Below are 13524 nucleotides of genomic sequence, written 5' to 3' on the forward strand. Positions count from 1 at the left end.
ACAAGTGGAATGACGGTTTGTCTCTGTATTTCTAAGCATGAATGTATGTGTGTGTGTGCGCTCAACAGATATGACGGCACTCTTGTCCCTGTACCGCAGTGAATATCTCAGTCTCTCTACTGGTTTGATGTGGTGCAGCAGACGGGTCTTAATAATTTATTTGCGTAGCAGCATTTGAACAGTGATGCTGTCTTTCTCTCTCTCTCTCTCTCTCTCTCTCTCTCTTTCACACACATGCGAGTCAGGTGTCTGTCCCACCCCACTTTCTTACCAAAACTCAAACACACGAAACACAGTTTTTTCCATCATGTATGTTAGTAAAAATGGATGGCAGTGTCTTCTTGTAGCCTGTCGGATCGTATGGGGCTTTTCTTGTAGCGACAACTCAAACTCAATTTACAGATGTTGTTGGTGTTAAACTTTCGTTTGGTCCTTCTTGTCTGTGTTTTACACCCTGAAGCGGCAAGCAGACTACTTTAAGGCTAACGAATTTATTTATATATAAGTTATTTACATATAAGAACTATATTTATATTTAACAGCCCTTAAAGTACCTTTTTCGGATATTACCTTCCATGTAGTGTGTAATATAGCTGTTTGTGAATGTAAAAGGTCTGCAAAGTTTCAAAGATCAAAGTGCACAATAAATGGAGTTATTGTCTCCCAAAAGAAAAAAAAAAAAAAAAAAAAAGAATGATCCTGTTCTCCCTGAAACAAGTCGTCAGTAATTCCAGTCTTACTACTTGCATGAACTTTCATAGGTTTGTAACAAATTTGCATAATGCCATGGTCTTTGTTGGCTCTGAAGAACATATACTTTGACTTGCCTTTAAACATTTTAGTTGTAGCTGAAGCTTGATTTGTGTTGTTGACATGACGAGAAGACCTTTTCTGCACTGCAAAAGCAAATCCACTTTTCATGCGCTTCCAAAAGGATGAGGACTCGTGCTCAAATTGATACGGTAAAACCAACGTCCTCGTTACTGTTCGTATCACTGTGTATACAAGAGGTAAGGAAGCCTCCAGAGCTGAAATTCAGGAATGGTAATGGCCAATTCATTACAACAGAATAGACCATCTGACCAATCAGAGCAGAGCAGGCTCTTAGAAAGAAAGGGTTTAGAGAGACTGAATTCAAACCGTTTCCATCAGTGTGAGAAAATGCTGCAATATTTTTGATCATGGATGCATATAAACCTATTGTAGGTGACCTCCAAAACAAAATTTTGAACCTCTATAATAGCATAATAGTGGCACTTTATCAATGATAAAATTCCGGCCTTCATTTATATATTTTTTTTTTTTTATTTTAGCCATTTAGGTATAACCATTTTGGCCCCTTCAGGTTGAAAACAACTTGTCTTTTCTACGGTTTTCGCTGTGTGTCAGTTTTATGTCCATCTTGTCCAGACTGACTAATCTGGCCCTTTTCTCCATGAACGTAAGGTTAACTCTGCGGTCATAGCCATTGGCCCCTGTGTGCTAGATTTATTGTCTCTGTGATGGTAGCTGGGTTGTGGTCAGCATGTGCACGTGGGAACCAGGGGGACCGCGGATGGGTTGTGTGTTATTGTAATGGACTCTTGCATGGGAGAATTTACCTGTAAATGTCACTCACCCCACTCCAGCAGATGACATCGATAAAAGCCCCCGTAAATCATGCGGGGAGGCCCCTACGCCCAATCCAGCAGTCAATATTGCAGCCTAATAAACATGCCAGGGGGCCGTAGTAGTCTGAGATGTGTGTTTTCAAACAAGCAGGACAATTCTTAGCAAGCTTGTCCATCTTGACGCCATTGATGGGACTCGTTGGGATCACACTTGAGAGTGAGTGTACTGTGAATTCAAGCAGTAGTGTTTATCATTATAGCTACAACATACATAAATCCAAAATCAACTAGTTAGTGTTTTGCAGGTATGGAAATACATATTTTGACAGGCAGGTGGGACATCCTATCATTGTATTCAGACCAAATGCAATGATTAGAAGAACATTTGATATACTATTGATATAAATACTAAGTTTAAACCTGTAGTCAATAATTTTATCTCTTAAAACTAATCTTTGATCATTAAAATGACATATTTAAACAGTTTTTTCCCGTGAATTTTTTTTTTCATGTCTTAAAATAGCTTGAATTTAACTCTAAAGCTTTGCTTTATTTAGTATATGTGGATCTACTATATGAATATGAAAATTAGTCCCAGCCTCCACTCAGTCACACCAGCTCAGACTACCTGAACTTTACTGTAGTAAACGCTGCACAATGGCAAGTGGAAATACTGGTTTATTTCAGCTATATATGTTTGAACCAGAAACTGATTCTGAAGAAGAAGAGCAAATTATAGGGTCATATACAAGTCAATGTATCAGATTGGTAATGCGTTTTATGTATCGCTCTCTGCAACGTAGGACACTTAACGGTAATTGATATGATTAGCCTTTGGCTTGACTACATTATCAAACAGCTAATAATGTGTTGCTAATGTTGCACAAACCATGTTCCCATTCGACATCCCAGAGTCAGACAGCTTCCTTTTAAATATCAGCATCCTTAGAAATGCTTTGAACTTCATAGAAAGTCAGTGGAGAAAAGCCCCGCCTCCACGTTGACTGGATTGGTTACATGATTGTGATGGTAGGAAACAGAGTAGAAACAATATTAAATACTTGATTTTCACCATATGACTTTTGCAGTTTAGATCAGATTTGATTTCATGCCAGTTGCAAACTATACTTCAGTCCACATGGACTGTATCTCAGATCAGCATTAGTTACAGTAGGAAAACTACTCAGGAGGAGAATTTAGCAAGAAGAGACAGTGATGTTTTTTACTCTTTGTGGATGTGGTTTTACTACCAAAACGCCCTTACCTTTTTGTTCATCCAGTGGTATATTTTCAGCATTTTCCATATAGGAAGTGTCTAGAGTTCCCTGTATTTCATTTTTTTTTTCTCCCAGGATGTTTTTTTTTTTTTTTTTTTTTTATCATATTCTGCCTTCTGTCCTCTTCTTAGTCTCTATGGATTCTTCCGTTTACGCAGCTGAGGGAAAATAAGGTGTTATTTTGCAGGGTTATGACAGGTGTGTGTAGTGTTCCTATGTTTGATTGACATACTCCTTACACATTTTGTGAGGATTGAAGGTCTCTATGATGCAGCACGGGTCTGCAGTTCCTCCGTACTGGTCTTCTCTGTGTGTGTGTGTGTGTGTATATTTTTTTAGTAAAACAATGATGTGAACACTGCCGGGAAAACAGAGACGGATATCCTTTCCCTCAATACATCTCCTCATCTCTGCTCTACTCGTTGTTTCCACCAACCTCACTTTCTCTGTCTGTCAGCCCTTTGGCACAGGCAACTCTGTTCTGACATGGTTCCATCCTGTTGGAAAATAATCCTCGGATGCTACTGCACACCCACAGAGCAGATCTTCAACACTCTGAGGCCTGTATTACATCGCCTTTGCTGTTGACTTTATGAGTGTCTGGGCCAAACCAGAAGAAGAACATATTGTGCAAATGTTCTTCTCTCTCCAGCCTGTAGGAGTGTCAGGGATTTAAGCATCTACAGGAAATCCCAATTTCTATTAAAAATCTTATATCATGAAATGATGATTTTTTTTTAGCAAAATATAGTTATTTTTGCCGAAAATAAGGTTGTTAGATGACATAAAAATTTCACACTTCTCAGTTATTTTGATTTCACAGCAACAATGAATACTAGCCTGACTAAGTTAAGTAAATAAGTAAAAAGTTATCAGTCTTAACATTTTTTTTCTTTTGTCAAATCAACTTCAATAAATAATGTAGTTCAGATAACATAATATTTTGAGTTTCTGTTGATTAAACCAATCGTCTTTATTGTATTAACTCAATTTTTTTATTTCAATGAACTCAAAATTTTAAGGCAACCAGGTAACTTACTTTTTTAAGTTAAACCAACAATTCTTTTTTACAGTGTGACGACACAACTTTGCAATATCATGTAATCGTGATAGAGATAATATTAGAGACACCGAATAGCCTACACTTGGGCGGCTTTAGTAATTTTAGTACTTCAACTTCAACTTATTTTATTTCAGTTAGTTGCCAAAGCAACATTAAGTGTTTAAGTTTTTAATCTAATATTTAAACTTTTATTTTATTTCTGTTTTATTTCAATTAACACTGTATTTGTAGAATTTGGTGTTTGTTGCTGTTTGTTGTGACAGTGTGATATACTAACGGCAAAGTTTTTTGCTCTTCGCTTAGGCCAAGTTCACACTACAGGACTTTAAACGTCGGCAGATTAAACGTCGCTTTGCTGTTCAGACTACATGACTTGCCATGGTGTCTTGAAGTCATTGTGGTGTTCACACTACGTGACACTATGTAAATGATCTGCAACAGGAGGTTACACACTACACGAGCTGACAACAACTCTGTCACCCAACGACTTTATTTGAAAATGGACGTTGGGAAGAAATTAGATTCAATTTAGAATTAAATTTATTTAAAATTAAAATAATCACTCATAAGTTTAAAACATTCTGGCTGACTTCCCAGAGTTAAGGCGACCGTTATTTTAGAACCTTTCCCTTTACCGTTTCCATGATGACGTGTCATGCTTGTCACGTGACCCATCGCGGCCACACTTGTATGACAGACAGATGTATCATTTTGCTCACCATGTCATCAACTATCTTATGTACCAATTCTCAAATATGTGCAAATGAGTGTTTTATAATTTAAAAACCTATATAATGATCTTGATCTTAATTTATAACGCGAGATGGGCCGCCATGTTTGTTTGTGCCTCAGTTCAGAGAGTCCTGTCAGTCAGATTGACAGGCTACAGCACGTGAATTCATCCATTTGTCCTGAAATACATGTAGCCGGTGAACTGGGAGAAGAATAGAGTGAGCTTTATAGTTACTTTCACAATGTATATCTGATAAGAATAAACATCAGCAAATTATATTTGAAGTGATTGTTATTGCTGCTTCCATAGACATAAGTTTGTATTTCATTGGCTGTAATTCGATGCGACACGCGGCACCACAGGATATCGAGTCGGCCAACAGCTCCAGATATTTATCATGCTAGATATTCGTCTGGTGTCAGCGAGGTGTCAGCGACGCGTCAGCAAGCCTCTTTGAGGCGTCGTTAAATAGTTCACACATAAAGACTGGTGAGTGCTGATCACCCTCTGATTTGCCCCGATCACATCCCGACCTGTCGCCGAGTTCGTTAACTTGCAAATTGGGCTTAAAATCCTGTAGTGTGGACTTGGCATTACGGGTAAAAAGTAGTTTGATGTTTGGTCCTAGTTGTTTACCAGCCAGAGCAAACTTTTCCGGAACATTGTTTTGACCTGATTTTGTTCGAAATGACACCACGTTAGTACGTTCTTTGATTTTGCTTGAAGTATATTGGGGCTTTAGCCTTCTGGCTGGTGTTGCACAAAGTGCCTGATCCTAAAAAATCACTTTATTTCATTATTATTTTTCTAAATATGACTTTAAAAATATAAGTCAGATCATATTATACAAATAAAACTAAAAATGTCCAATAAACATTTTCTGTTAGCTAGCATATTAACCAGACTGTCCCAGACTGGATTTGGGTGTGTGTAATTGGTGCACTTTTTTTTAATTGCTGGTCTAATAAGTGTCTTAGATAAATAGCTTTTCATTGTTTTACACAATGAACATTATATTTAGAGCCAGTTACCTATTATATTTAGAGTTTCTTTCTCAAATCTTGCCAATCGGGCATCTCCTAAAATGCCATTGAAATCAAGAAATTAATAATTATGGGGAAATTAAATGGGCAATTATTGTGCCAAAGCAGCAGTAAAACATATCCAGCACACGTTCATATCTCTCTCCAGCTTGTAGGATTGTCAAGGAGTCACATAGGATCAGGATTTAGCGTCCACAGGAAGTCTGACGCGATCAGAAAGGCGTCAGGGTCAGCGGTGCTGTTTTGTACGTGCACCCGGAGCAAGCCTGCTTACAAAACTGACACATTTTCAATCATATCGCCGATTCCCTGGAAATCACGGAAAGGCCACGTCGGAGCATTTTATAGAGTACAATGCACCAGATGGGGATTAGTTTTCCCAACATGTGGGGAAAAAAAGGTCTTTTTTTTAAAGAGAATGCGTGGTGTAGGGGTAATATAGTCTGCTTTGAAAAATGGACCAAATCTTCCGCCGCTGTCTGCAATATACAGTGCCTTTTACGGCCATGAAACAAAATCAAAATGGGCCTACATTGGGCCGTGGAGACACAGTGCTTTATGTGTAGGTGAGTGTGTGTGTGTGTTGGAGCGTTGCGTGTGTAGGTGTTTTCATTCAGTTGGTGGTAGAATGGCGACACTCTCCATACCTGCAGGGAATTTATTGTGCTAAATGAATTGTGGCCCACAGAAGTTTGTAAATTGCAAGGCATCAATCTAGAGGAGATAGAGAGAGGGACTCGCCCGCGTTCACCCCTTCTGATATCAATCCTTTACCGCTAAAACCTCGCCTTTCAATTCCTCCCCATTCATCCTGCACCAACCTCCGGTATTTAACAGGGATCATGAAGAGCCCTTAACAAATAAAAGCTCTTTAGCGTTTGAGTGCTGCAGATAAATGCGTGCACAAGGCCGTTTATGCCGAGCAATTAGAACGCCACCCGTTATCTGTAGCGCATCGCGCCGGAGACGAGCCAATCGTATTGCCCCGAATCAATAACCCGGAAAATTTGTTAATGTTAAACTACTGTTTTGAAAAATACATGTTTAACATCAGTCAATAAACATTCTAGAGGCTGGCAATGATTCAATAAGGCAGAGGTAAAGTGCGTAATGTAACACATTTATCAAGATGTAAGCTTATACGCTACTTTTTGTCTTTCAAAATGAACAGAATATGCTTTGTGGTGTAAATAATTCTCACACAAATTACTAACGTTATAAACATCAAAAGTAAATCCATTACATGCATTTCATTGGCTCATACTACCTTTTTTTTTTTTTTTGTCAGATTCCAAGAATTTCTGAATTTTTATATCTTCAGTCTCACACACCTTCTATCTATCTATCTGTCTGTGTCTGTCTGTCTGTCTGTCTGTCTATCATCTTAGTTTACCTTATTATTTATCAGTTTATCAAATGTATGCAATTGTTTTTAAAATGTTTGACTCATCAAAGTTGTACATAATTTGTATGAATTCTGGGTCATTCTGGGTGCTGATGTCTGGTGCATTACGGCCGTTAAGAGCTTTTCCACGTTTCTCCACAGCGAGCCATACTGGGAGAGGTCTGCTAATGCAAGCTCCTGCTCCGCCACTAGGCCCAAGACACTCCACCTTGGAGGGCAACAACATACCTCATCACCATGGTAATCCATCCCTTCTACCACATCTCTCAGGCCAACCGGAGACAATAGAAATCACAGATCATTTCAACAGCACTCCACACATTGACACAAGACACATAACATTTGTACTGCACAGTGTAGATGATACAGATGATAAAGATTCTGTTTTTATTAAGTTTTTTTTTTTTTTTTATAACACTGTTCTTGCTTTTTTTTTTTTTTTCTACCATGGTAACTATAGTTTCTACCAGAATGCCATAGTTACAATACTATTATAGGTATTGTTACTGTTCTAAAAGTTTTGTTGCATTCAAAAATAAATAATCAAAAAGTCATTTCAGACTTTTACAAACAGCTCATCTTTGAACATAATCTTTTATGATCTTTTATAGCCTTTCATAATGTTCATGAAAGAGATCCATTATTAAAGGGTTAGTTTGACATTTCTCTCATTAATTACTCACCCTCATGTCGTTCCACACCCGTAAGACCTTCGTTCATCTTCAGAACACAAATTAAGATATTTTTGATGAAATCCGAGAGGTATATGACTCATCCATAGACAGCAATTTAATCACCACTTTCAAGGTCCAGAAAGGTACTAAAGACATTGTTAAAGTAGTCCATGTGATTGCAGTGGTTCAACCTTAATTTTATGAAGCAACGAGAATACTTTCTGTGCGCAAAAACAAAACAAATATAACAACTTTATTCAACAATATCCTTCGTTCAGCACTTCCAGGTTCTACATCCGAACACCTGCTCAGTATTGGCTAACGTTGTTCATGTGAGCAGCACGACGCATGCGTGTGATGCTGGCGCAGGAGCAGGCCAATAATGAGTCGGCGTTCTGATGTAGAATCTGGAATCGGTGAACGTAAGAAGCGTATGAGAATGACACAGAAGAGAGGATTATGCTGAATAAAGCCGTTATTTTTTTGTTTGTTTTTGCGCTCAAAAAGTATTCTCGTCGCTTCATAAAATTAAGGTTGAACCACTGCGGTGATGTCGACTGTTTTAACCTTTCTGTTTTAACTTTTCTGTCTTTAGTACCTTTCTGGACCTTGAAAGTGGTGGTTAAATTGAGTCATATACCTCTCGGATTTCATCAAAAATATCTTAATTTGTGTTCTGAAGATGAACGAAGGTGTTATGGGTGTGGAACGACATGAGGGTGAGTAATTAATGACAGAACTAACCCTTTTAATTATTTGGGCAGAAACTGTGGTTACCATAGTCAACTTTTGTAAAGGGTCCTTTTCTCTAATTTTTTCCCCCAACTATCAGCTAAGAAATATACAATATACTTGGGTTTTCAGAAGATTTTTTTTCCCTCATGGGTGTATGTTTTCTTTTTGTTCATTTGAGGTAGAATTACTCTTTGGTGTTTTTTAAATTCAGTGAGAAAGCCCAAGTGAGTATTTCCCCTTTACAATGACATTCTTAATTGATCAAAAACAAGTATTGTTGCTTCTGAGCCACAGCAGCTCAAATAAATTATGCCACAGCAACAGAAATCCAATATGTAATAGGCTTAGTAAGGCGAGCTGCATTGCTTATACAGTAGCTCTAATAAACGATGCCTCTTTCCAGAAGTGCCCTTTATTGTGCCGGATGCTAATTTTGAACCTGTGAAGATGAAACAAGGCATCGTGGGAAGTGGAGTTTCACATATTCCTTCGAGACTAGGGCAGGTTGGAAGTTTCCAGAGATACAGTATGCGTGTTTGGGAAGTCTTTGTAGCATACAGAAACGCATTTGAGAAATATGCCGCGCTGATTATATGCAGGCGCCGCTTGATGGATTGGTAAGGAACGGAGGCACGGGGGCTCTGGGATTACTGTCACACTGACTAAAGAGGATTTATTTATCACATTCACAAAAAGCCTCTTCTAATAGCTCATCATGGGGTGTATTTAGAACTATTAGTACAACCACCCTCGGCTTCTGATACACTACCTGCCAGTACGCATAACACCAGATCTGCCTCCTCTGTCATCAGCGCTTTCTCTATTTTTATGTCTCTTTTCTCGCACACCGGCATTCTGTTCACGCTTTGACACTTTAGGTATGGCGTAAAGCCACTAAATAGATTTTCACCTTTATATTCCTCTTTGAAAGCGTTCCAGCGAACAAAAGCACAATGCCAACACCATCACCACGCCAACATACTGGCATTAGATGCCCTCGCTGTCCATTAAAGAGGCGCATGCTTCAAAAGCCAGAAAATTATTTAAATGGACCATATTCTGCTTTTGTTGCAGTTTATTTTTTTCCCCAGAAGTCCACTTATTATATTAGTCAAGGTTTCTTGCACCCAAAACAGTTGACTATTTTCCTCCCCCTCGTTGACCTTTTCAGAATAAAAGAAATTAAAATGTAGACATTTACTCTCAAGCTCATGTTGTTCCAAAATCATATTCTGCTTTTTTTTCCCTTTTTTGTGGAACACACAAGTTAAATTTTTTTTTTGGATGTTACCATAGTGACCATGTCTTTCAAGGATATAAAAACTGCTTAATATTTTTGTGAAAACCTTGATAGATTTTTTTCAGGATTCTGATAAATAGAAAATTTAAAGGCCAGCATTTACTTGAAATTTAATATTTATATGTACGTTTACTTTACTTTTGATGAATTTAATGCATGCTTGACCAACATTCTATACTGACTAACTCTTGATCAATCGAGTAAATGTCACTGGTCATATGTTAAAGGGTTAGTTCACCCAAAAATTAAAATTCTGTCATCCTCATGTCGTTCCACAGCCGTAAGACTTTCGTTCATCTTCAGAACACAAATTAAGATATTTCTGATGAAATCTAAGAGGTATATGACTCCTCCATAGAAGAGGAGATATTGTTGAATAAAGTCGTTATTTTTGTTTCGATTTTCGCACAAAAAGTATTCTTGTCGCTTCATAAAATTAGGATTAAACCAATGCAGTCACGTCGACTTTTTTTTAACACTGTCTTTAGTACCTTTCTGGACCTTGAAAGTGATGGTTAAATTGCTGTCTATGGAGGAGTCAGATACCTCGCGGATTTCATCAAAAATATCTTAATTTGTGTTCTGAACATGAACGAAGGTCTTACGGGTGTGGAATGACATGAGGGTGAGTAATTAATGACATAATTATCATTTTTTGGATGAATTAACCCTTTAAATGCAGTTGTGAAGTCATGTTGGTTTCTAAACGAGCTGTTTTTGCAGATTAGTTTCCATATATAGTCTGTGTGGAGCTTTACGTTTTGAATGTTTTAGTATTTCTACATAATACGTTTAAAAGCGCATGATACGTTTTGATGATATATCCCTTTTAAGGTGATAGTAACTTAATAATATAGCACGCACATTTAAGATGTCTTACTATATTTCCACCTTTATTCACTCAATAATTAACTTTTTGCACTAATGAATATACGTTTTTCTGCAAGAACATTAACTAACTTAATTAACTTTTCATTCTAATTTATGTTAACTTGGCTGCATTATAATGAGACACTTTATTCTTAAGTGATGGCGTATAACCAATGCAGTGGCTGTCTGGTTTGGTCACTGTGAGATGTGCTTATGTATCTCAGGTTGATGAGTCTGCGGGTGAATTCCAGCAGGGTTATTTAGTTTAAGTGCTGTTTGATCCGGGAATGCCTAGCAGACTGAAATTGAGATAAATGGCTGTGTGTAGAGGGACGGCCACCTCTCTTCCCAGCATGGGGCCGGTGAGGGGCCGCAGCGGGGCCAAGGGTCTGCCGCACACCTGTCTCTCCTCGTTACGGAGTCCAGCTCTCGCAGAGATACCAGCTCTCCTCTATCAAGGCTCATTGGAACCTTTGGCCCAATAAACAGCAAGACATGCACAGCGATTGAGTCGTGCACATTCATTACATGTACATACACATGCACATTATATATCCCATCTAGCCCTGTTTCTCCTTAAACACCTGATTGGACTAAACTAGGATTGGATTCAACTAAACAGTTGGAGCAGAGCATTGAAATAGCTCTGGTAAAACGTCAGACAGAGTTAAAGTGTGTGAATGCCAAAGATTTAGATGCATTGGCTCGGTGTGTGAAGTCCTCTAATCATCTGAAGCAACTCTTTCATTGCCAGAAGGGATTTCCTAGTTTTGTAGAATAATAAATGTTTTTGTTCTTAAAGTCAACATGTAACAACCCATTTTACTTGCATTTTGGGATATATTTTAGTTAAACTTTGCTTTTATTTGATCTGGAATTTATTGGATTGTGAAGAAGGGGCCGTTGTTATACTAGAATAGAGATCAATTTGAGCGGTAGATGATCCCAGGAATCATTTATTTGAGACATCACCTGCTGTTGATGGGGACGTGGAGGTTGAAGGTCAAGATCACTCTCAAGAGCATCGCAACGTTTCCCAATGGTAATGTTGTTTTTTCCAATTTATTGCTATTTGCTATTATTGATGTAGACATTAACACTTTCCCCACCAGCCTTTTTATTTTAAAATTAAAGAAAATGTTGATAATTCTCACAAAACTTTCATGGCCTTCAGAATATTTTTTTTGTATGAATATCTGAACATACAATATATTAAAAGAAAGAACAGAGCCTCTGCTTTAATAAATAAATAAATAAAAATTCTAGCTTTGATTCTTTTCTTTTTTTATCAACTTTTGAATGTGGATCAAATTTCATAAAGCAACATTTTAAACAAAAAGCTGAGAAAATTGCGTTTTTGTCAAAGACTACGTCCAGATTGGATTTAGAATGATAACTAAAACATATACAGAGTAGATCGAGTCCATCAACAAAGCTTGCACAGTCATATACTGTACTGAGGGTTGATGGGATGACATTTCATTCAGTATTATTAGGCAGTTTTGATTTACATGCTGTTTAATGTTTGATGACCGCGTTAGTTTACATGTGTGTAAGCAATGCTTCTATCACTTGTTTCTGCTTCTTCTTCACTTGTCTTTGGATCCGGAGAATCTGTACTCTTTCAGAAGATTATTATTTAAATTTTTATTATTAAGAAGATGCTCTTTCAGTAAGATGCCCCCCTACCGTATAACAGTGAAAACATGGATTGCCGAAACATTCTGTCAATAGCGGGGAAAGAGTTAAGGGCCAGATTTACTAACTACCGGCATCTGTGTTCTTTAATTGAGCATTTTCAGTAGATCACCTGCAGAACTTTACACTCTCATCGGTGCTTTTATGGGATTGTGGTCAAACGCTAATTTGCCCCGTTTAGTAAATCCGGCTCTAAATGTTTAATTACCAATTAATTTCAACTACAGGCAAGATTTCATAAAGGCTGTATTACTAAATGGCTATTTACCTACTGGCTAACATAATTTTTTTTACACCTGTGTGGCCTTGGTGACTTCAACATCTACACAATTTGAAAATTATTACATTTCAACACAGTGTCTACACCAGATGCGAGCAGTGCGACATGACAAAAGCAAATAGAACCCATTATAATCAGTAAAACTGTCTACACTGATGTGGAGTGATGCAAAGCGTCTACTTCTGACACTAAGAAAATATGGATTTGCAACGTTTGCTTTGTCGCATCCTGTGTACACAGCCTCAATCTGTTGCGCCGTGATGCATCCGGTGTAGGCACGGTGTAATGAAAGATTCTAATGACAAACTTGTTAAAGAAAGTAAATAGGGTCATTCATGTTGACTTTAAAAACCCAATGAAAGCAAAATTTGACTTTAGTGGCTTTCAGTCCACATCTGATAGCTAGTATGCTCATTTTTGTGAATTGTGAGAGATGAGAGATTCATAAACAGATGGTTGTTCTGTTGCATTTGACATTAAATTAATTGCTTTTTTTTTTTCTTCAAGTAATGCTTTTTAACATTCCCAAATAATCATTCTCTTTTCATTTCATAATGTGCATGTTTTGTAATGCTGTCGGGACTGTGGCATATGCCACACTTTAGCTTGTGCTGACTTTAAAATAATAACATTATTTTGCATTGTTATTTAATTTATTTATATGTACCTTTATCATTTAAATTTATTTTATGTATAAGATTGACCAACCAGTTACTAATAGAAGTTACTACCAGTTACTAATGTTTTTCTAAAGAACCTACCTGAAGCGATTCAGCACAACGGCTAAAACTGTCAAATGCAGGTTGATATAAATATATTTTCAGCTGTTTTTTAGT

At 37.5% G+C, this 13524-nt stretch overlaps 1 protein-coding gene across 4 annotated transcripts in view; it reads left to right on the forward strand.

The window, feature by feature from the left end:
* Positions 1 to 13524, forward strand: part of LOC127498800 (neuronal PAS domain-containing protein 3) — a 325272-nt gene that overhangs the window by 72894 nt on the left and 238854 nt on the right. For 3 of the 4 annotated variants that reach the window (XM_051868546.1, XM_051868547.1, XM_051868548.1), the window contains exon 2: positions 7273 to 7371. The exons of the other annotated variant lie outside the window; for it this stretch is intronic. In XM_051868546.1, the coding sequence (XP_051724506.1) occupies positions 7273 to 7371 (99 nt within the window). The remainder of the gene's footprint in view (positions 1 to 7272; positions 7372 to 13524) is intronic. 4 annotated transcript variants of the gene reach the window in all.

This window comes from Ctenopharyngodon idella, chromosome 17 (assembly GCF_019924925.1).
Source record: "Ctenopharyngodon idella isolate HZGC_01 chromosome 17, HZGC01, whole genome shotgun sequence".
NCBI lineage: Eukaryota > Metazoa > Chordata > Actinopteri > Cypriniformes > Xenocyprididae > Ctenopharyngodon > Ctenopharyngodon idella.